Here is a 19,118-nt window from a genome sequence, read left to right on the forward strand (position 1 = left end):
TCTTCATCTACCCTTTTTGGTTTACGGCCCTTTCGTCTTTGCTCTTTCTTCAACTTTAACGTGTTCTATGACATGTCATGCCCTTCTTAAACATCTTCTTGTGCTTGCGAGGCTCTGGAAAATGGAGAGAGGAGGAGGGAAAGATGAGGAGCAAGAGGAGAGGTGTGAGCTCGACCTCAAAGTTCAGCCCGCCGACCGTTCACCTACGTCTCTTCCACTTCAAAGGCGGGGACATCCTTGACCCTTCAGAAGTTCGATCCATATACACAACCTTACTCAATCGTACAATCGTTCGCTCAACCTCTCTACTAGTTCACCGATCATTGGCGCGTCTCTTCCGAGCTTGTTGATCTTGCCTCGATGTGCTCACTCCCGTCCCACTCCTCCTCCTTCCCTTTCGATAGACTTTTGTTAGACGCGCTGTTAACAGCCTTTACCATCAGTCGGGCTATTCTAGCTGGGAGAAAGCTCCTTTGCCTGAAAAACACGACCAGGAGCGAAGCACAAGCGAGCTCAGCGACGCGTCGTGAGATGGCTGGTCGAGATTCCAATCGCCCGACGGACGTCCGAACCCGAGGCAAAAAGCAAACTAACAATCTACTCCCTAGTGACTCGAACCTCCAACTCTAGCTACTGAGGGGTCATCCCTATGATTCTTGGAAGAGGAAACGGAAATCACAACAACAACCCGAGAAAGGGACGTCGTAGCACAATGGGCCCGCCGCGTCCCTGTTCAGACCCCTCAATTCACTCGTTATATGCTCGAGCAACAAACAGTCGGCTGGTCTCTTTTGTACACTCTTCCTCTCAAAGTGTGACCTCCTGAGTTTCTTTCCATTCCACTTCGAAACATCGGCGTCGATTCGCTCGAACTCTTTTCAACGGAGAAAGACTCGAGATTCCAGAGAGACTTTTTGGGGGTTCGTAAAAAGACTGGAGCCTCGCAGTATGTGGAGCCAAATGAGACGAAAGGTTCACGAGGTAACAAGAAAGACTGAAAACCGAGGACGCGTCGAGAGCTCCTCCCTCCCTCCCTCAGTTCCCTTCGCACAGCACTCAACCTCAACCTCCAAGTATCGAGCTCACATCAGCCTCAAGCTTCTTCCCCCGATGTGGAAAACTGGGGATCGCAGGAAAGAAGAAAGAATGAACGAAAGACGATCAGCCTTGAAGAGAACGAGGAAAGCGAAGAGAAGAAGGTCGGACGAGCCGGACAAGAACGAGTCAGATGGAGAGGGCGAGAGGTGAGACGCACCAAATCATAGTGAAAAAGGAAGGGAGAAGGGGATAGTGATGGTTCGAGGTCGGTTCGAAGAGAGGGGTGAAATCAGGCGCGAGCGAGCGGAGAAGTTAGACTAGTAGACCGAAACAAAGAAAATCTGGTCTTCGAAGTCAGAGTCGACCGAGCAAGATTGGTGTTAGAGCACTGAAAGCGAGCTAAGTTGCTGAAGAATCGCCGAAAACGCGTCGAAACCCAACGTGAAACGAAGTGAAACTCTCCATCGCATCATCCTCAGTCTACAAACCCAGCAGCTCCTTCAACCTCTCCCCAACAGCCTTCGCATCCGCTCTCCCTTCACTCTTCTTCATCGCCTGCCCGATTAAACCTCCAAGCAGCCCAGGCTTCTTCCCACTCTTGATCATCTCGACCGTTCCAGCTTTGGCCTGAGCGACGACGTCCTTGCAGAGCTGATCGAGGGCTTCAGAAGAGAGCGAAAGGAGGGAGTGTTGATCCAGGATTAAGGAGACTCGAGAGGTGGAGGAAGGTTGGGCTTTGATGAGGTGGGAGAGGAGGAGTTTGGCAGAGACAGCTGGAAAGAGCGATGCGTCGAAGGGAGGAGCGTACAGCAGGGAAGAGGTCAGCTCGGCAGCTTTCTCGAGACCGGCTCAGGTCTCATACGGAGAGGATAGTGATGCCAAGAGACGAAAAAGGACTCACCGCTGATCTTCTCCTCTCCAAACAGATCTAGCACCTCTCCCAACTCGACCCTCGAAATCTTCTCCTTCCCTCCTCCCTCCCAACTCAACCCTTCCCTCGACAACGCTCCAACGAGCTCCTGACTGACCCAGTTCCCAACGAGTCTCGGATCTCGACCCTTCACAACATCCTCGAAAAACTCGATGGCCGAGAGATCGTCTGGATCGAGAGCGAGGAGGAGCGAAGGAGTGATTTCGGAGAGGGTTGGGTAGACTCGTTGAAGGCGGAGGATGGAGTTGAGAGGGAGTTCGGGAAGAGAGGAACGGAGAGATTCGAGATAAGTCTGTGGATCGAAAGGAGGGAAAAGCCGGTCAGGAGGGATGCCACGAAGAGAAGAAAAAGGGAGACGCGTCGGGACTGACAGGATCAATCCTCAAAACGGGAAGGTTCCCGTCGGGCATGTACCGATAATCCTTCTCTCCCTCTTTCGAACGAGAAGAAACGGTGTCCATGATGCTCTCGTCGAAGCCACGGGTCTCTTGAAGGACGGGTAGACCAGCGTCGACGACCGCGGATTGACGTTTGATCTCGGAGGCTGGAAAGAAGAGCGACGGTCGAGGGCTGATCAGCATGGAATACAGAGGATAGATAGCTAGACTAGGGTTACTCACCAACGGCAATCGAGAGATTCTTGAGCGAGTTGAGGTTCTTGATCTCTGTACGAGTTCCTCGAGGGGAGCCAGGTCGATTGACGGAGATGTTGCAGTCGACGCGAAGAGATCCCTGCGAGATGACGAGCGAAAAAGGATCAGTGCAGGCTTGAAAGCGGAGAAAGATGATTTCGAGCTCACCTTGTCCATATCAGCATCGCTCGCTCCGATCCTACGAAGGATTCCTCGCAAAGTCTTGACGAAAGTCGTCGCTTCCTCGGCCGAACTAAAGACGAGCGAGTCCAAGACGGTCAGCATCTGTTAAGGCAACTTCGAAAGAGAGGGAGACCACTCACGAGATATCTGCTTCGGTAACCACCTCCATCAACCCTATCCCAGCTCGATTGAAGTCGATCAGCACCTCACGTCCGATGGTCGTCGATTTGGCCGTATCCTGCAGTTTTCAACAATCGAGTCAGCTTGATTGAGATGGAAGAAAGAAGGCGAGAACGAGAACCGACCTGCTCGAGCTGAATCTGCTGGATTCTGACGGTCTTGGGAGGGGTGGTGGGAAGAACGACGTGTCCGGCGAGAGCGAGAGGATCTGAGGAGGCGAAGAAGACGGAACGGTGAGCTTGATCGGGCCGGAAAGCAATGGGAAGTGTAACTCACGATAGTGCTGAGTGATCTGGTATCCCATAGGCTGGTCATGATAGAAGTAGTGCTTGCGATCGAACTGGGAAGTCGAAGGCTGAGAGAGAAGGGCGGTGAAAGATCAGCTCCTGCTAGAGAGTCAAATCGGCGGCTGAAGAAAGGGATGATTTACGATGTTACAGTTGAGAGCTAGAGCTGTGAGAAGACCCTGCTTCACTGGGTGTCGAGAGAGCGTCTGATCCAAGAGGAAGACAGGTCAGCTTCGATCTTCTTTCCTCCTCCTCCCTCCTCTCGTTTGAGGGTCCTTTACTCACAGGAAGCGTCCCAGGATATCCAGCATCGAAGAGAGATACGTTGCTGTTTGGAGCATCATCCCAGCTTGTTTTGGTTCCTGTAGAAAGAGAAGAAGCCGACGAAAAGTGAGCTCGATTCAAGGGAGGAGAAGGGAGAGGCGTCCTTCTCGAAGATCTAGCTCGACTTACCAGAAAAGAGTTTGGTCGGCGACTTTATCTGGATATGAAGTTCGAGACCTATCACAGTTTCCCATTTTGAAAGTAGTCGGAGGGAAGCTCGCATTCGAGCATGTAGACGTTGGAGGACAAGAAGGAGGAAGTTGAGCTCGACCTTTTCCTTCCACGAACCGTCACCATCCCCTCGCCATCCTTTCCTTCCTTTGCATTTATTAACGAGCATCTAGTTCGAAGACTCGAATTCTCCCTCATCTTCAGTTCCCATCCATACCACAATGCTCCACCATCCGAGTCTCCCTCGCCTTCCTCGAGCTCTCCTCCCGTGTTAGAGCTTGTCTCTCCTCGCCACTGCATCCTCACGACATCGACTACGCAGATGTCCTACAGCCTACCCTGGCTGAAGCTGCAACACTGGACGTCCCTGCAATCAATCCTCTTCGAGTTCAGGGAGGGCTACTGTGTTGGTAGGGTCGGAAGAGGACAGGTTGGAGGCGATGTTCTGTAAGGCGACGTACGAGGTTGAGGTGGGAGAGGAGTTTTTCTCAAACTTACTTCAGGGTCGAGGTCGTGAAGTCGAATTGGTGAGTGCTATCATCCTTTTTCCGTTCCTTTTTACCTTACTGACCTGCTCGCCCTTCTTCTCCCTCTCCTCCAGAGCGTCGTGCCTTCCTCCCTCCTCCCTCGAACCGAACCAACCGAATCCTCCTCCCTCCCTTCACCTGTCGCCAACCCTCAACTCAACATGCGTTCCTTCTTAATGCTTCTTTGACTAAAGCCAGTGAGTGCTTTCTCCTCTTCCCTTTTCGCGTTTCAAGCTTTCTCGACGCGTCTTGTTCGAACGATCTTGCTGACTCCCTCTCTCTTCTTCCCACTTTTACAGTACCTCATCGGAACGAATCTCAACGCGATCAACCTGGACTCAGTTCCTGGTCGAGAAGGGGTCGGTCGTGTAGTGGGCTGATCTCGATGTCTTTTTCGAGAGGTTCAATGCGACGCGTGGTGTCGAGAGGGAACGCAACAGAAAGTCACTGTTCTGGCGACGTTCTAGTTCGTTCGACTGTGTACAAGCAGATTGAGCTCTCATCTCTCCATCGTTAAGAGAAACAGGCGAGCACTTCGCAACAACACCAAAAAAAGAGGGCTGAACAGGGGCAAAAGGCTCGAAACGAACAACGAACACCTCCGTCCTTCCTCCTTCTTCACCTCAACCCTCCACCCAGGACCCAGATCTCCATCTTCCCAGCTTCTCCCCTGCACGAACAACCCGTATCTCTCCCCTCGACGTCGTTCTCTCTCCTCCTCTACAGGTTCTCTTCCACGTCTGGAGGATCCTCGGACAAGAGGTAGTCTGAGAACGCCCATTCTGGGGAGGGTTTCGAGACTAGACAAGAGGTCGATCACGGTCAGCCTTCAAGCTCGCACCTTCGCAACGGAGAAAGGACGAGTTCCAGCCCATCTCAGGCTTCCGTTAGGACAGTTTAGACTGCTGCAGAACCATCTTGTGAGTCTTATCGTCTTACTGGGCGCGTTTGAAGGGTACTGGTAGAGGGTTGGATGGTGGAGAGATGTTCTTGAAGAAAGAAGGAGGGAAGCTCACGCTTAGGCTCCTTCTCCTCCCTCCCTTCCTTCCTTCCTTCCTTCCTTCCTTCCTTCCTTCCCTCCTTCTCGTTCTTTCTCCCAGAGATGATCATGTCGTCCTCTTCCCTTCGACCTAATCAAGCTTCCTCGCCAACCTCCTCTACTTCCTCCAAAACGACGACTCCAACGTCGCCTTCGTTTCGAACGACCGACACCTTCCCAAACCAATCCTCGACCTACCCTTATCGCCAACAGGCTCAGCCTTCCTCCTTCTCCTCCTCACACGCTCCCACACAACCTACAAGATCCAACTCGTCCTTCTCCTCTGCGACGAATGGCGGTGCTCCTCTCACTCCTTCGATCCCTGTTCTCTCGTGGCTTCCCTCGGACGTGGCCATCTTCCTCGGATCGATAAAGTGCGGCCATCTCGAACCCGTCTTCAGTTCGAACGACATCACAGGTCAGGTCATTCTCGAGCTGGATATGAACCACCTGAAGGAGATGGGAGTCGATAGAGTAGGGGACAGAGTCAGGGTGTTGGCAGGGCTGAAGGCTTTGAAGAAGTCGGCGACGAACAGCTGGAGGACGAGGACCGAGACGGGGAGTTCACTCAACTCGAACTCTGCAGGAGCAGCAGGAGATCTTTCAAGACGAGGTCCGACGGTCGTAGTTACTAGAGGAGAGGAGTCGGATGCGTACAGTCTAGGGAGGAGCGGTTCCAGGAGGTTGGGAGAGGGAAGAGGGTTCCATTCGAGCAGCAGCAGCAGCAACAACGGAGGATACGTCCATCAACCTTCGAGCTCGTCGACCTACAACCCCAACAACAACTCGTCCAACATCAACTCTGGAGCCTCCTCCTCCGACAGCAGTCCTCCTCGAACTCGAACAACCTCAAGTCAAGCAGGTCATCGTCCAGCTCCTCTCAACATCTCCCAACCCTCAGCGACGACCGACCCTCGTCTCCCTCAAGCCTACCAACCGGCCTCCACCTCCCACTCCCACACTTCCTCCGCTTCCATCCCTTCCAACAACAATAGCAACTCCTCTTTCCGAACTACCACGCTCGCCAACGCTTCAGGTCCACCTCGTTCGGTCTCTCCCCTCCCTCCTCCTCCCTCCGGACCCATGCCCACCCTCAAGTCCAACATCCCTCGTCCTCCTTCGAAATCAGCCTCGAGCTCGTCGTTGCGAGCTCTCGAAGCGGGAGACAAGTCTCTTCGACCTCCTCAGACGTACGGCAGCAGCACCGCCAACGTTCCAACGACGTCGTCTTCCTCAGGTCGCAAAGGATCGCTCAGTCCAGCTCCTCCCACAGCTCCGCCGCCTCCTCTTCCCTCCACCTCCGTCTCGGCAGGAAACCTTGTCGGGCTCCCTTCGAACCCTCGATCCGGCCAGCAGCAGTCCTCGGGCCACCATCCTTCCAGCAGTCTCTCCGGAGGATCCTTCACCGAACGACGAGCCACCCTCGCCAAAGAACGAGAAGGCAAGGTCTCGACGCGTCCTTCTACAGCCTCTTCTACAACCAGCAGCACCACCTCCAACTCCTCCTCCCACCATCGGAAAACTCCCTCCAACGTCAACACCGGCTTTTCTTCCTCTACGTCCACCACCTCCTCCTCTTCCTCTTCCTTCGTCGCACCACCCAACAACCCCTCCGTCGTCGTCCTGGGAGCCAACGGTCGCCCAACCCTCTCCGGTCCTCTTTCCTCCCATCCGTTCGCAACAGCTGCTCCGGCGACGCCTTCGTCCCCTTCGTACCCGCTGTACAACCATCACCCTCCTCCTCCCCTCTCGTCGGCGACTTACCAAGCTTCCAACCTCTCCAACTCGTCCCTCAACGCCCCTACGCCCACGGCTTCAACCAACCCCAACAACCTCAACCCGAACTCGGCAGGAGGAGGAGGAGGAGGCTACTCAGTCGGAAGAGGTCCCTTCTCCAGCTCGAACGCCAACAGCTCGTCGACGATCCCGTTCTCGCTCGAGGACCTGAAGCGGAAATGCATCAAGTTCATCAATGCGGAAGATGGTCATTCGAGGACGGTGGATCTGGCGAACTGTGAAGGTGGGGTGGAGGTGATGGAGAAGGTGCTGAGGAAGTTTGGGAAGTGGAACGGAGGAGGGTTGGGAGGGGCTGGGGAGAACGAGAGTGATGAGGAGGAGGGAGCGGGGAGGAACGGGTTGTGTGTAGATGGGTGGGGAGTGTTTTTGGAAGGGTACGGGGGGGAGGGGAATGGTGAGTCTCGTCTTGGGTTTTGGTTTCGTTCGACGCGTCTCGCCTCCTCTTGTCTTTCTTGTTCTTTCGTTTTGATTTCGGCTGAATCTGACTATTTCTCGCCGGGTTGTTCCATCTCACTTTATCTCTTTGGCAGGCATCCCTCTCACCGAAGCCGAACTCCTTTCGATCTGCCACGCTCCTCCCGACTCTCCCTCTCGAGAACGAGGTCTCACGCTCAAACGAACTCGAAAACTCGCCAACCGGAAAGCCATGGAATCGTTCTTTGGAGAGACCCCTCCCGACCCTAAATCGCCTACCTCTCCAACCTACTACGCCGCTCCTCGACTCGGTGCGAACGACGACGCGGGGGATCTCAACTCGATGCTTCAGCCTTCGAGGATGCAGAACGGGAGCAACGTCGGAGCCAAGAAGATGAACCGAGCGAGTACGGTTAGCGTGATGAGTGGGCTGGGAGTCCCAACGGGGACGAGGACGAGTGGGGAGTCGTTCAGAGCTGGGGGAGGAGGAGCAGCAGGAGGGTTCAAGGGAATCAACGGTGGGAACGGGAACGGGAATGGAAACCTCTCGCCGGATCTGGGACCAGGAGGAGGATCGACCCCTTCAGCTCGCTCGCCTTCGGCTGGATCGTTCCTCAACCGAGGTCGAAAGATGTACAACTTCTTTGGCCATCGTCCTCCGTCGGAACTCATCTCCAACCATCTCGCCGACTACTTCCCCTACGTTCAGAAGAAGGTCCTCGAACGAACGGCTCGAAACTCGATGCTTCGAATCAGCTCTGGATCAGGAGGACCTGGAGGAGGAACGTCCGCTTCGCTCTCAGCCTTGCAAGGAGGAGGACCCGACGAACCGAGACGATCCCTCCCTGGGACGAGCTGGTCGGACGAGAAGGCCAACCCGTCCTCGAGACTCAGCACGTCGAGCTTCGGAACCGTCGCCAGCACCAGCAACAACAGTCCCAGGAAGAAGAGGACGTCCATTCGAGCTTCCAAATCTTACACCTCTCCTCCTCCTACTCGTCAGAACCACTCGAACAATCATCACCGAGCCTCCGCCTCCCCTCCTCGAACCGCCATCCCAGAGGAATCCTTCTTCAACCCCAACAGCAGCACCTCCGAAACCGGCTCCTCCGTCGCAGGAGGTATCCCACGTCTCTCCATCTCCACCGACGACGGAACCACCTTCTCAGGCGAATCAGCAGAAGAATCCGATCGGGACTCCATCGCTTCCAAACCTCCTCTCCTCCCTCCCTTCATCGCCTCCGAGGAATCCCTCTCCGACTCTCTGGGAGTCTTCTCCCCTGGAGGAACGACTTCGACGTCCGCTACGGATCCTACCGTTGCTGTGCCCTGGCAGTCGAGGGAGAGGAGAGGATCGAACGCGTCGGCGAGTACGAGTCGATTGAGCATGCTCTCGAGGTACAGGAAGAGCAGGGACAAGAGCGATACGGCTTCGATGTTGACGGTGGATGAGATTACCGCTCATGTGGAGAGCAAGAGGGTTAGCATGGTTTCGTTTGCGAGGAGTGTGAGGAGTAGTGAGGACGGGGAGAGTAGCGAGGCTTACGGAGGGGAGTTTGAGGAGTTTGAGGAGGAAGAGGAGGAAGAGGGAGAGGGGGAGGGAAGGTTGAAGAGTAACGCTGGACTGGGGAGGAGAGGGTCGAGGACGTCGACGATTGGTGGGGTCGGGGTGGTGCAGAGTGAGGATGGGGATGACGAGGAAGAGTACGACGAGGAAGAGGAGGAGGAGGAAGAGGAGGATGTTTACAGTGGGGATGAGGATGAGGAGGACGAAGATGAGGATGATGAAGACGAGGACGAGGAGATCATCGAGGAGGACGAGCACGGGAAGGCGTTTATGTCGACGGGAGGTGAGTCGCGTCTCCCGCTTTTCTTTCTTCGTCTTCGTTTCTTGTTCGCTCTCGAAGCTCTGCTGACTCCTCTTTCACTTCGACGGTTTTTTGATCAGGCAAACGTTCCATCAAGTGGATCAAGGGAGCTCTCATCGGATCAGGATCGTTCGGATCAGTCTTCCTCGGAATGGACGCTCAGAACGGACTCCTCATGGCCGTCAAGCAGGTTCAGATCCCCACCGGTGTCTCGACGAACGAGGAGAGGAAGAAGTCGATGCTCAGTGCTCTCGAGAGGGAGATCGAACTTCTCAAGGAGCTTCAGCATGAGAATATTGTGCAGTACCTCGGTGAGTTCTTCGTCTCCTCCTTTTCCCTTCCTCTCGAAGCGAAGCTGACTCTGCCTTCGACTCTGTTGCGCAGACTCCTCCATCGATGCCACCCACCTCAACATTTTCCTCGAGTACGTCCCCGGAGGATCGGTCTCAGCCCTGCTCGGAAACTACGGAGCGTTCGAGGAGGCTCTCGTTCGGACGTTCATTCGACAGACGCTTCAAGGACTCGTCTATCTTCACGACCGAGGGATTATTCATCGAGATATCAAGGGAGCCAACATCCTCGTCGATAACAAGGGTGGGATCAAGATCTCGGATTTCGGAATCTCAAAGAAGGTCGAGAGCAGTGAGTCTAGCCTGCTTTTCCCTTCGTTCGTGCTTCGATTCGAAGCTGACCTTCCTCCGTTCTGTGCCCGCTTCAGACCTCCTCTCCGGATCCAACCAACGGAAGTCTCTCCAAGGAACCGTTTTCTGTGAGTCTGCCTTCCCTCGAAGCCTCCTTCGTTCTCGAAACGAAGCTCACACGACCTCCTTTTCCTCGTTCTTCACCAGGGATGGCTCCCGAGGTCGTTCGACAGACGGCTCACACTCGGAAAGCCGACATCTGGTCCGTCGGATGCCTCGTCGTCGAGATGCTCACAGGTCAACAGCCATGGGGAGGGCTCAACCAGATGCAGGTCATGTTCAAGGTCAGTCCGAGCTCATTTCGTCCCCCTTCGTTTCAGACGCGTCCTTGACCCCTCTTTTCTCTGTTCTCGTTCGTTGTTTTCGGAACCAGATCGGCTCCTCAGGGCGACCAGCTTTCCCACCAGACATCACTCCAGCAGCCGAAGACTTCCTCAACAAAACCTTCATCCTCGACCATCTCGAACGACCTTCGGCGGCGGAACTGCTCGTTCACCCTTTCATCGTCGAGGTTCTCGAGTAGCTTTTGTTCGCTTTGCTTTCCCCTCACTTCTCTTGTACATCGTCTCTATCTCCTCACGTATCTAGTCTAGTCTCTCTCACCACCTCTCCGTAGCTTTGTCTCGCTCTTCCTCTTGGGTTTGTTCTTCGGTTTCGTTTTCCGCTCGTAGACTAGATAGATACATGGTTTCTGTTTTACGTTTCAAATCTTCATTTCATGACCTTTGATGACACGTTCAAACGTTAACGTTACGTAGTTAAGTCCAGGAGAGTCGTAAGTTAAGAGTACAGCAACAGCGAGAGGGAAAGGGAGAGCGGGAAGGGAATCGAAAGCGTGAGGAAGCCAGAGCGGGAGGCGTAAGATCGTTAAGAGTAGCAAAGACCGAGGTTGACCCCGTTGTAAGGACCGATATGATCGATGACGTTGGTGAGGAGAGCTCCGAGTCTGACGAGAAAGGAGTCGGTCAGCGAGTGGAAGGGAGGAAGGCAGGGATCGGAGAGAGGAAGAGACGAGACTCACCCGCAATTGATGTTTTCGCGGCCTGAACAAGCGACGAAATTGTTCGTGTAGGGTTTGATGAAGACTTCACCGGCGACGTGCTCGAATCCGAAGGCGAGAGGTGGGAGGTGAGGGACGGGATCTGCGAGGAAGAAAGAAGAATGATTCAGCGACGCGTCTTTTGAACGCTGCCGTGGAAAGAGAGAAGCTCACCGTTCCCTCGAGTGACGTGGATGTGATCGGGTACCTGAAGAGATGTTGCCAACATCAGTGAAGGTGAGAGGTCGAGAATAGGGGAGCCTGACTCACTACAGTTGCGAAATAAGTCGCAAAAAGGCTCGTCCCAACTCGAGGGGAAGCAAACTGTCGACTCTTAAGCTGGATACTGGGGATCTGGAGCTTGAGGTAGAGAGACTCAAGAACTCCGAGAGAAGCTCCCAAGCTATGACCGACGACGAGGACTGCGTCGAGGAAAGAACAGGGGGAAGTCAGCGACGCGACGTCAAAGAGTCAAACGAACGGGTTCAAACTCACCCTTGTTGGTGTTGTAGGTCGTCATTCCCTTCTTCACAGCTGCAAGGATCGGAGCAGCAGTGAGAGCATGAGTTCTAAGCCATCCTGAGTGAGCGAGAACGTTGGAAGGAACACCTGAAGGGGGAGAAAAAGGAAAGCGCGATCGTCTCATAAGTCGGTCGAGTTTTCGAGAAGAGAAAAGATGACGGGTGAGTGGACTCACCAGGGAAAAGCTTGGTGTCGAAGTTCGTCGGAAGGAACGCAACGTTGTTGAGCACGCTCATTCTGAAAGGGTTGCGCAGAAAGATGGCGAGAAACAAAAGAGATAGGAGGAGAAAGGAACGGATCATCAGTGAGAGATCTGAATATCGTTCTGCCCCTCTCTTTCCTTCCGAGTCGAGACTCACATGGAGAGGAAGTTCGTTCCTTGGTGAGCGACGACGAGAGACTGTTCCGCTCCAGACCACAGCACGTACCACCCAGGGATGTCGTTGTCGTTCCCTCCCCAGGCGAGGAGAGTCACGCCCTTGGACGCGTCGCATCCTCCGCTCCCGCACGCCCATTTCCCTCCCACAGTAACGGAGTCGCAGTAAGCAGCACTGGAAGAGGAAGGGGAGAACGAAAACTTCAGTCAGTATCGAATGTAATAGAAGAGGGAAGAGGGAGAGAGAGGCGAGACGAACCCAGCAAATTGAGCGTAAGCTCCCAACTGATTTCGAGCCGCCGACGACAGAGCAGTCACTGAACCGCTAGATATCCTCGAGATAAGATGATCTGGAGCTGTAGCGTTGAAGGTAGGTGCAGCGTTGACGAAGGAGAGGGAGAGAAGGACGGTGGAGAGGAGGAGGTAGAACATCGCACACGACAAGCTGAAAGGCGAGAAAGGAGGGAGGAGGTTGGTTGTTGGTCTGAAGGCTGAATTTCAGCCGAGATGAGTTTTTCTACCTCCGGGCCACATGGTGGTCAGTTGATTTCGGCTCTCGAAGAGACAGGTAAGCGACTAATACCCGGAGAAAGAAGAGACGAACTGCTGACGGTCGATATCAAGGCCGACGATCCAACGCCTCCTCGGTTGCCTTGGAAGAGAGAAAAGGTAGCTCGGTTTCAGAGGTCAAGTTTTTGCTCTTGGATGTCACGAGAGCGAAGGAGCATCCATCGTACGACAAATCGAGAAGTCTAGTTCGAAGACGCTTCGATCCGAAGGAGCTGCGAAAAGAGATAGATGAACAATCAGTCGCGTCGAGAAGACAGAGAGAAAGGGAGAAGGAAAGCAAACGGAGCTGACCTCTTCGTCCCAAGATTTTCCTTGTTTACAGCATACGAGCTTGTGAGCTTCCCAGTTCTCCTTTTGATGCTCTGGGGAAAGGAGAGAGCGCGATCAGCCCTCGTCGGCAGCGACGCGTTGGAAGCGAAGACTTGAAAGGACGTACCAGCGCCGCAATAGCGGACCGAGTGGCACTTGAGGAGGAAGGCATGATGGTGAGTTAGGGTGAAAGAAGGAGAAAGGAAGACTGATTCGAAGACTCACTCGTCCACAAGCCATCATCCCGTCCTCGTCAGAAACCTTTGCACACTTCGAAGCTCCTCCCTTTCCCGCACAATCTTTCCAGACTCTCAGCCACTGCGACGAGAGCGTCTCGACCTTCGAGGCAACCCTGCTTCCGTTACAGAAGTCGGCGATGTCGCTCAGTCCGCCCATACACTGATTGAGGAGAGTTTTGAATTGCTGGGTTTGGCGACGAAGACGAGGGTCGGATTGCGCCTGGAAGAATTCTAGGCGATGCTGATCGAAGGATAATGAGAGTTTTTGAGGGTTCGTTGGAGTGTTGAGGAGACCCTTGAAGGGAAGAGAAGTCGTCGACGCTTTCCAAACCAGCTTGTCGTTGCAGGAGAATCGGACGGCTCGAAGGGTGAACTCGAGGTGGTGAGAGAAGGTTACGAGAGCGTTGAATCCAGTGTATCCTCCCTGCTGTCCAGGCATGTCCATCTGAGCAGGAGGAGATCGGAAAAGGAAGGGAGAGGTGTAAGGAGAGAGACGCGAAGGCAAAAGGAGCGATCTCGATGAGAAGCTCACTCCTTGGTAGATGAAGTCGACAGGAGGGACTCGAGAAGCCAGGTGTACGATGGCGAAGTTGGGTACCTGGCAAAAGCAAATAAGTAACATCAGCTCTGCTCAAGTGGAGGAGGCGACGAGGCCGTCGAGCTCACTCGTCTGCGATCTTTTTGCTCTCGGATGAAGCGAGAGAGGGGAGGGAATGCTGGAACCTGTCCGAGGAGAACTACGGCGGATCCGACGAGTGCCTTCATCATGTTTCCTGCTGTTTCGCCGACTTCGACAGCAACGAAGAGGTTGGGGAGATAGAGCCCAAAAAGCTCGAGCTGATGAAGGGGAGGGAGGAACGAGTGAGCTTCGACAGCGATTGTAGACGCGAAGACAGTGGAGCATACAAGGGTACGAGTGTTGATGAGCTGACCGTTGCTCAGCTATATATCCCAGAGATGAGAGGTCAGAGCGATTGGGAGAAATGGACGAGAGGCAAGGAAGGTCGAAGCTCACGATTTGGTACTTCCTCGTCGCTTCCGCCTCTGAGTGATGAGCCCAGGTCAGAGCGTTCTCGTATGTATCGATCTTCAGAAGGGCACCAATTTGCTTGACTGTGAGGTTGGCCATCGTCGGAAGAAGGGAAGAGGGCTGAAGGGAAGAGTCGACGTCGGAGGTCAACAGAGCAGCGTCTTTCCTTTCGCCTTCATTCGTTTTTCTCCTTACAATTTTTAGACTTAGATTATAAGTTTAGAGCACGTATCTGTTCACATCATATACAGCGATATCGTCGAAGTCAACCGAAAATTCGAAGTCAGCCGAAACCATAGCAACGAATTTGGAGTCTCTCTCTTTCCTCCCTTGATCTTTGTTTCCCTCACCCACCACCGCCCCCCCCCCCCCTTTTCTCTTTCTCTCTTCTCTGTTGCCATGTCTGGTAGCTCTACTCTCGCCTCTTTACTCTTACAATCTCGGAATCTCACCGCCCACCTCGACAACCAAGAGCTCCCTCAACTTCATCTCGGACTCGACCAAGTCGAAGAACAGTCAAGGAAGCTTGTAGGAAAGGGAAAGAGAGGAGATTACAGGGAGGAAGGGGAGGAAGGAAGAGCGTGAGTATCGTACTATCGTTCAGTTAATCACAGAGAGCTCAACGCAAAGATGGAGGGAGATGGAGAGTGAAAGAGGAGGAAGGAAGGGAAGGAAGGGAAGAGCTGAGCTCGAAGCTGATCGTTTTGCTTTTCTGTGTGATCCTCTTTCCTATCTAGTGCTCATCTTCTCGCTACAGCTGGACTCAACCTCGCAGACCTCACCTACCGAGTCGAGAGAGCTACAGCCCCAGCTGCTCTCGGAGGAACCTTTGAGCCTCTGATCCCTCTCAGCGATGGAGACGTCGACGTGAGTGTCCTTTCCTTCTTTCCTTTCTTCCTCTTCCCTCTTAGCCCTCGTAATCCCTACACGAGAAAACTGACGCCCATTCTTCCAAATCTAACAGGGCTACCTTCGCCACACTCGAGAGCAACTCATCCTTACAGCTCTCTCGGAATCCCACGCTCAACTCACAAACTCCTTCTACCAAACCCTCGACAACCGTCTTCGATCCTCCTGGGACGCTCAAAAGCGAAAGATCCTCGAGGAAGTAGGAGCAGGGGACGTTCTCGCCTCCGCTTCCTCTACAGGACCCGGAAACAACCTCGGAGGAAGCACGTTTGGACGAAGCGTTCGAGGTCGACTCAACGAGTCGAGCTCAACATCAGGAGGAGGGTTGGGAGCCAGCATGTCAGGAGCTCCCCTCCCAGGCCAAACCATCTCGAGCCAAAACCGAATGCTCAAGTACGACGACGTCGTTCGAGATCTCAACGCTACCCGATCCGCCAGTATCTCCTCATCTTCCTCCTACCCCTTGCTCAAAACCTACGCTGCTTCCCTCTCCTCCGCCGCCAACTCGGCAGCTTCGACCTCGTCCAACCAAACCTCGCCGCTCCTCGCTCAGTCGTTCACTCTTCTGAGCAACATCGTCCAGGAAGGAGGAGTAGGAGTCGGAGAGAGATACTACGCTGCTGGGTACTCGGGAGAGAACGGAGAGGGAGAGAAGGGAAGGCTCGTCAGGAAGAGGATCGCAGAGGGAGGAAAGGGTTTCTTGGAGGAGCAGTGAGTACTCTCTCTCCCTCTTTTTGGTGCTGAGCTCAATGCGTCGAAGGAATGAACTCGATCTAGGAGCTCGCACTGATTTCACCTGCTCTTTGTCGCTGCTCAGGTACCGAAACTACATCGACAAACGCGTCTCGAGTCAGCCCAAGCTCGCCGACCTCGGTGGAGTCCCTTCTATCACCAACAAGATCAAGGGATACGTCAGGGTCCAGCATCTCAAGGACAACGTTTGGACTGGTGATGTCGAGGTGCGTTCTCTCTTCTCTCCCCACGCTCGGCCTTCCTCGTTCCTCTTTCGAGGAGGAGTTCTCGCTCCTCGTACTCAATTCTGACTCGTTCGTTCCTCCCACGGTACCTCAGATTCTCAACTCTCAACCCGTCTGGGCTCAGATGTACTACCTCATTCGATCAGGACACATCACCGAAGCCTACAACCTCGCCGTCGAGAACGAGCCCGCCATCGCTCGAACGGAGAAGTTCTTCATCGGTTTCTTCAAGGGATGGTTGGATTCGCCAGATCAGCGGTCAGTCCCAGTATTCTCTTACCGTGTCACACGCCCACGGCAGAGACCCAGCTCTCTCGAGCTCAGCCTAGCACGTCTAGTCGCGTCGAACTGAACCTTCCTCCCTCTCCCTCTCCTTCTCCTTCGTTTTCCTTCACCAGACTTCCTCGAGCTCAGCGGGAACGCTTCATGACCGAGTACAACCTTCGGATCCGACACTCATCCTCTTCTTCCGCTGAGATGGGCAACTCTGGCGATCCTTTCAAGCACGCTCTCTACCGTTTCCTCGGACGAATCGACGTCAGGAAATCTGTCTCCGTCGCCACCAAGACCGAGGACTGGCTCTGGTTCCAGCTGAGCTTCGTCAGGGAGGACGACGCCGAGGTGGGAGGAGAGAAGTTCGGGCTCAGGGATCTGGCGAAAACCGTCGTGAAGTTTGGAGAGTCGTACTTCGACAGGAGAGGAGATCGACCGGTTTACTGGTTCCAGATGCTGTGCTACGTTGGAGAGTTCGAGCAGGTGAGTCCTAGATCAGCCTCGTTTTTTCGTCCTCGCTTGAAACACTAAACACTCGAGCTAAGGACGATTTGAAGGACTGGAAGCTGATCACCTCCTTCCTCCGCTCCTCTCTCTTCGTCGCCAGGCCGTCGCCACTTTGTACTCGAAACCTCAACACCAAGTCGATGCCGTTCAGTTCGCCGTCGCCTTGGCTTACTACGGACTTCTTCGGGTACCCTCGAAGGCCCAGGCTTCCGATGTCGAGCTCTGTTCGTCCCTCTTCTCCTGCTCTGACTCTTCTTCGCTTCTCTCTTGAGCTAACGAGCCATTCCTCCTCTTCCAGTGACTACCGCTTCCTCCTCATCCTCCTCTCACGACATCTCCTACCTCAACTTTGCTCGTCTCATCCAACGGTACATCAAGGCCTTCATCAAAAAGGATCCTCGTCCAGCGCTCCAGTACATCTACCTCCTCTGCCTCTCGGCCGACGCTCCTCTTCCTACGGGTCGAGAGCAGGTCGAGACGTGCCATGAGATGATCAGGGATCTCGTCCTCGAGAGTGGAGCCTACGCCGAACTTTTGGGAACCGTCAAGAACGACGGAACGAGAGTCGTGAGTTCGAGAACGGAACGCGTCGGTCGAGCTCCTCTTTCTCGCCTTTCACTGACTTCGCCCCTCTTTATTCCCGCTTTTTTTCATGCATTGCAGCCTGGAGCCATCGAGAAGGATATCAAGCTCGCTCATATCCCCGACGAGCGATCGTACCTGCTCGGAATCGTCAAGGTCGCCGCTGCTCGAACCTCCTCCCAGCAACGTCTCTCGGACGCCATCATCCTCTACAACCTCGCCGAGGACTATGATACCGTCATCGCCGTTCTCAACAAGGCTCTCGGATCGTCCCTTTCTCAACCTACGTCGAAGGACTCGGCCAAGGGAGGAAGCGTCGACTTTGGAGCCTCGTCGGATGTCGGATCGATGGCCAGAGGGATCTTGGAGCACTACCAGAACGACGTCGTCAAGTGGAACAGGGTCGGAGAGAAGAACAGGGAGACGTGCGAGGTGCTATTGACGTTGAAGGAGGCCTTCATGCTGTTCCAGGCCGGACAGTACGAGCAGTCGCTGGAGGTGAGTCTTCCTTGCAGCTTTGAGCCCTCCTTTCTCTCTCCTCGAGCATGACTGACTCGCTTTTCGGTTTCGTCTGCTTGGCTGTTCTCTTCCAGTGCATCGAGTCCATCTCCCTTCTTCCTCTCTCGTCCGACATCTCAGCCATCAACCGACGAGCCGACGAGTTCAAGGACCTCGACGAACCCATCGCGCACAACTTCTCGGACATCCTCCTCGTCACCATGAACTGTCTCTACAAGCTCCACCAGGCTTTGAAGGAGAGCTCTTACGGAGGAGAGGCCAGACAGTCGGTTAGTTCTCCTTCAATATCAGTCTCTGCTTCCCGCTCGACTTTTCTCAAACCCGCTTGCTGACTCTTCTCCTCTTCAACCCCTTCCTTTCCTTCGGCGTTTACAGAAGATGGCCGAGTACAGGAAGAAGGCTCGAGCGCTGATGATGTTTGCTGGAATGCTGCGGTACAGGATGTCCCAGGAGACGTACCAGCAGTTGACGAGGTTGGACGCGTTCTTCTAAGACGATCGAGGGAGGGACTTTGGGTTGGGAGGAGCTTTGATCATTCGTTTAGGACTCGTTACAAACATATCTAGCAATCTCATCTGCACTTCTACGTTCTTAGGTCCATGCGGCCGGAGAGATCGCTGTGAAGGCGAAATCGTTGGATTCGACGCGACGGGAGGGTGGACGACTCGACCTGCAGCTGCCTCGTCTGCCTTTTTCAGACCCTACGAAGAAGTCACTCTTGGGAACTGTGCTGTTTGATTCACTGAGTCGGGTGACGATCGTAATGTAGCACATCGAATCGAAACACAAGACGCAAAATCAAACGGGCGAAACCAACTCTCCCCTCGTCCGTCCCCACCTCCTACCACGTGAAAGCCTCTTCGTGATAGACCAGTTGATCCGACTGAACTCCAGTCTTGCCTTCTATCGGGATCGGAAGCGGTGGGAAGAAAGAAAAGACTGACCTCGCACACGTCGTCGTTTCTAGTCTTCTCGTCCAAAGGTTGTCGATCGGTCGCTGGTCGCAAATGACGGTGCTGCTGCTGCGAGGAGGGAAGAGCTTTGAGAGAACTTACGAGCAGGGGTGATGTCAATCGATGGAATTCATGTTAATCTTGAGCTAGCTGAGGAAGCAGAAGTGGGAAAGAGAGAGAGAGGGCTGAAGGAGGGACGATGGTCAGCTTCGGCGTCTTCT

The 19,118-nt window shown here is 54.2% G+C and overlaps 6 protein-coding genes across 6 annotated transcripts; 4 read left to right on the forward strand and 2 right to left on the reverse strand.

The window, feature by feature from the left end:
• Positions 1–1,485: 1,485 nt before the first annotated feature.
• On the reverse strand, positions 1,486–3,881 carry PET112 (glutamyl-tRNA(Gln) amidotransferase subunit PET112). The gene is made up of 11 exons (XM_076638892.1): positions 3,705–3,881; positions 3,537–3,613; positions 3,395–3,457; positions 3,241–3,319; positions 3,090–3,172; positions 2,925–3,022; positions 2,770–2,854; positions 2,590–2,701; positions 2,341–2,513; positions 1,940–2,261; positions 1,486–1,811 (listed from the first exon to the last, which is right to left on the reverse strand). Exons 1-11 carry the CDS (start codon positions 3,796–3,798, stop codon positions 1,519–1,521), a joined length of 1,479 nt encoding a protein of 492 aa, XP_076499938.1. The 5' UTR covers positions 3,799–3,881; the 3' UTR covers positions 1,486–1,518.
• A 1,764-nt stretch (positions 3,882–5,645) lies between these two features.
• Positions 5,646–5,834, forward strand: BDY24DRAFT_328623 (uncharacterized protein; the record flags this gene model as incomplete). The annotated part of the gene is made up of 1 exon (XM_076637099.1): positions 5,646–5,834. A coding segment is annotated over one exon (189 nt), but the record flags the coding sequence as incomplete, so codon positions are not given.
• A 1,798-nt stretch (positions 5,835–7,632) lies between these two features.
• On the forward strand, positions 7,633–8,274 carry BDY24DRAFT_327294 (uncharacterized protein; the record flags this gene model as incomplete). Its single annotated transcript, XM_076637081.1, has 3 exons — positions 7,633–7,763; positions 7,899–7,981; positions 8,096–8,274. Coding segments are annotated over 3 exons (393 nt in total), but the record flags the coding sequence as incomplete, so codon positions are not given.
• A 906-nt stretch (positions 8,275–9,180) lies between these two features.
• BDY24DRAFT_378222 (kinase) lies at positions 9,181–10,830 on the forward strand. Its single transcript, XM_076638893.1, has 6 exons — positions 9,181–9,373; positions 9,472–9,702; positions 9,776–10,033; positions 10,110–10,160; positions 10,240–10,376; positions 10,466–10,830. The coding sequence occupies exons 1-6, from the start codon at positions 9,361–9,363 to the stop codon at positions 10,613–10,615; spliced, it is 840 nt and encodes a 279-aa protein (XP_076499941.1). The 5' UTR covers positions 9,181–9,360; the 3' UTR covers positions 10,616–10,830.
• A 129-nt stretch (positions 10,831–10,959) lies between these two features.
• Positions 10,960–14,311, reverse strand: BDY24DRAFT_433089 (lipase family protein; the record flags this gene model as incomplete). Its single annotated transcript, XM_076644105.1, has 15 exons — positions 14,163–14,311; positions 14,054–14,089; positions 13,814–13,984; positions 13,680–13,745; positions 13,134–13,592; positions 13,036–13,063; positions 12,634–12,681; positions 12,289–12,385; positions 12,013–12,204; positions 11,829–11,890; positions 11,627–11,740; positions 11,402–11,553; positions 11,306–11,339; positions 11,114–11,234; positions 10,960–11,038 (listed from the first exon to the last, which is right to left on the reverse strand). The coding sequence occupies exons 1-15, from the start codon at positions 14,274–14,276 to the stop codon at positions 10,960–10,962; spliced, it is 1,773 nt and encodes a 590-aa protein (XP_076499942.1). The 5' UTR covers positions 14,277–14,311.
• A 265-nt stretch (positions 14,312–14,576) lies between these two features.
• On the forward strand, positions 14,577–18,436 carry NIC96 (linker nucleoporin NIC96; the record flags this gene model as incomplete). Its single annotated transcript, XM_076637238.1, has 11 exons — positions 14,577–14,758; positions 14,915–15,044; positions 15,142–15,797; positions 15,904–16,045; positions 16,158–16,321; positions 16,462–16,819; positions 16,944–17,067; positions 17,142–17,410; positions 17,507–17,923; positions 18,019–18,213; positions 18,323–18,436. 11 exons carry the CDS (start codon positions 14,577–14,579, stop codon positions 18,434–18,436), a joined length of 2,751 nt encoding a protein of 916 aa, XP_076499943.1.
• Between the last annotated feature and the right edge of the window lie 682 nt (positions 18,437–19,118).

The sequence above is a fragment of the Mrakia frigida genome (assembly GCF_051309035.1).
Source record: "Mrakia frigida strain ATCC 22029 unplaced genomic scaffold BDY24scaffold_4, whole genome shotgun sequence".
Classification (NCBI taxonomy): domain Eukaryota; kingdom Fungi; phylum Basidiomycota; class Tremellomycetes; order Cystofilobasidiales; family Mrakiaceae; genus Mrakia; species Mrakia frigida.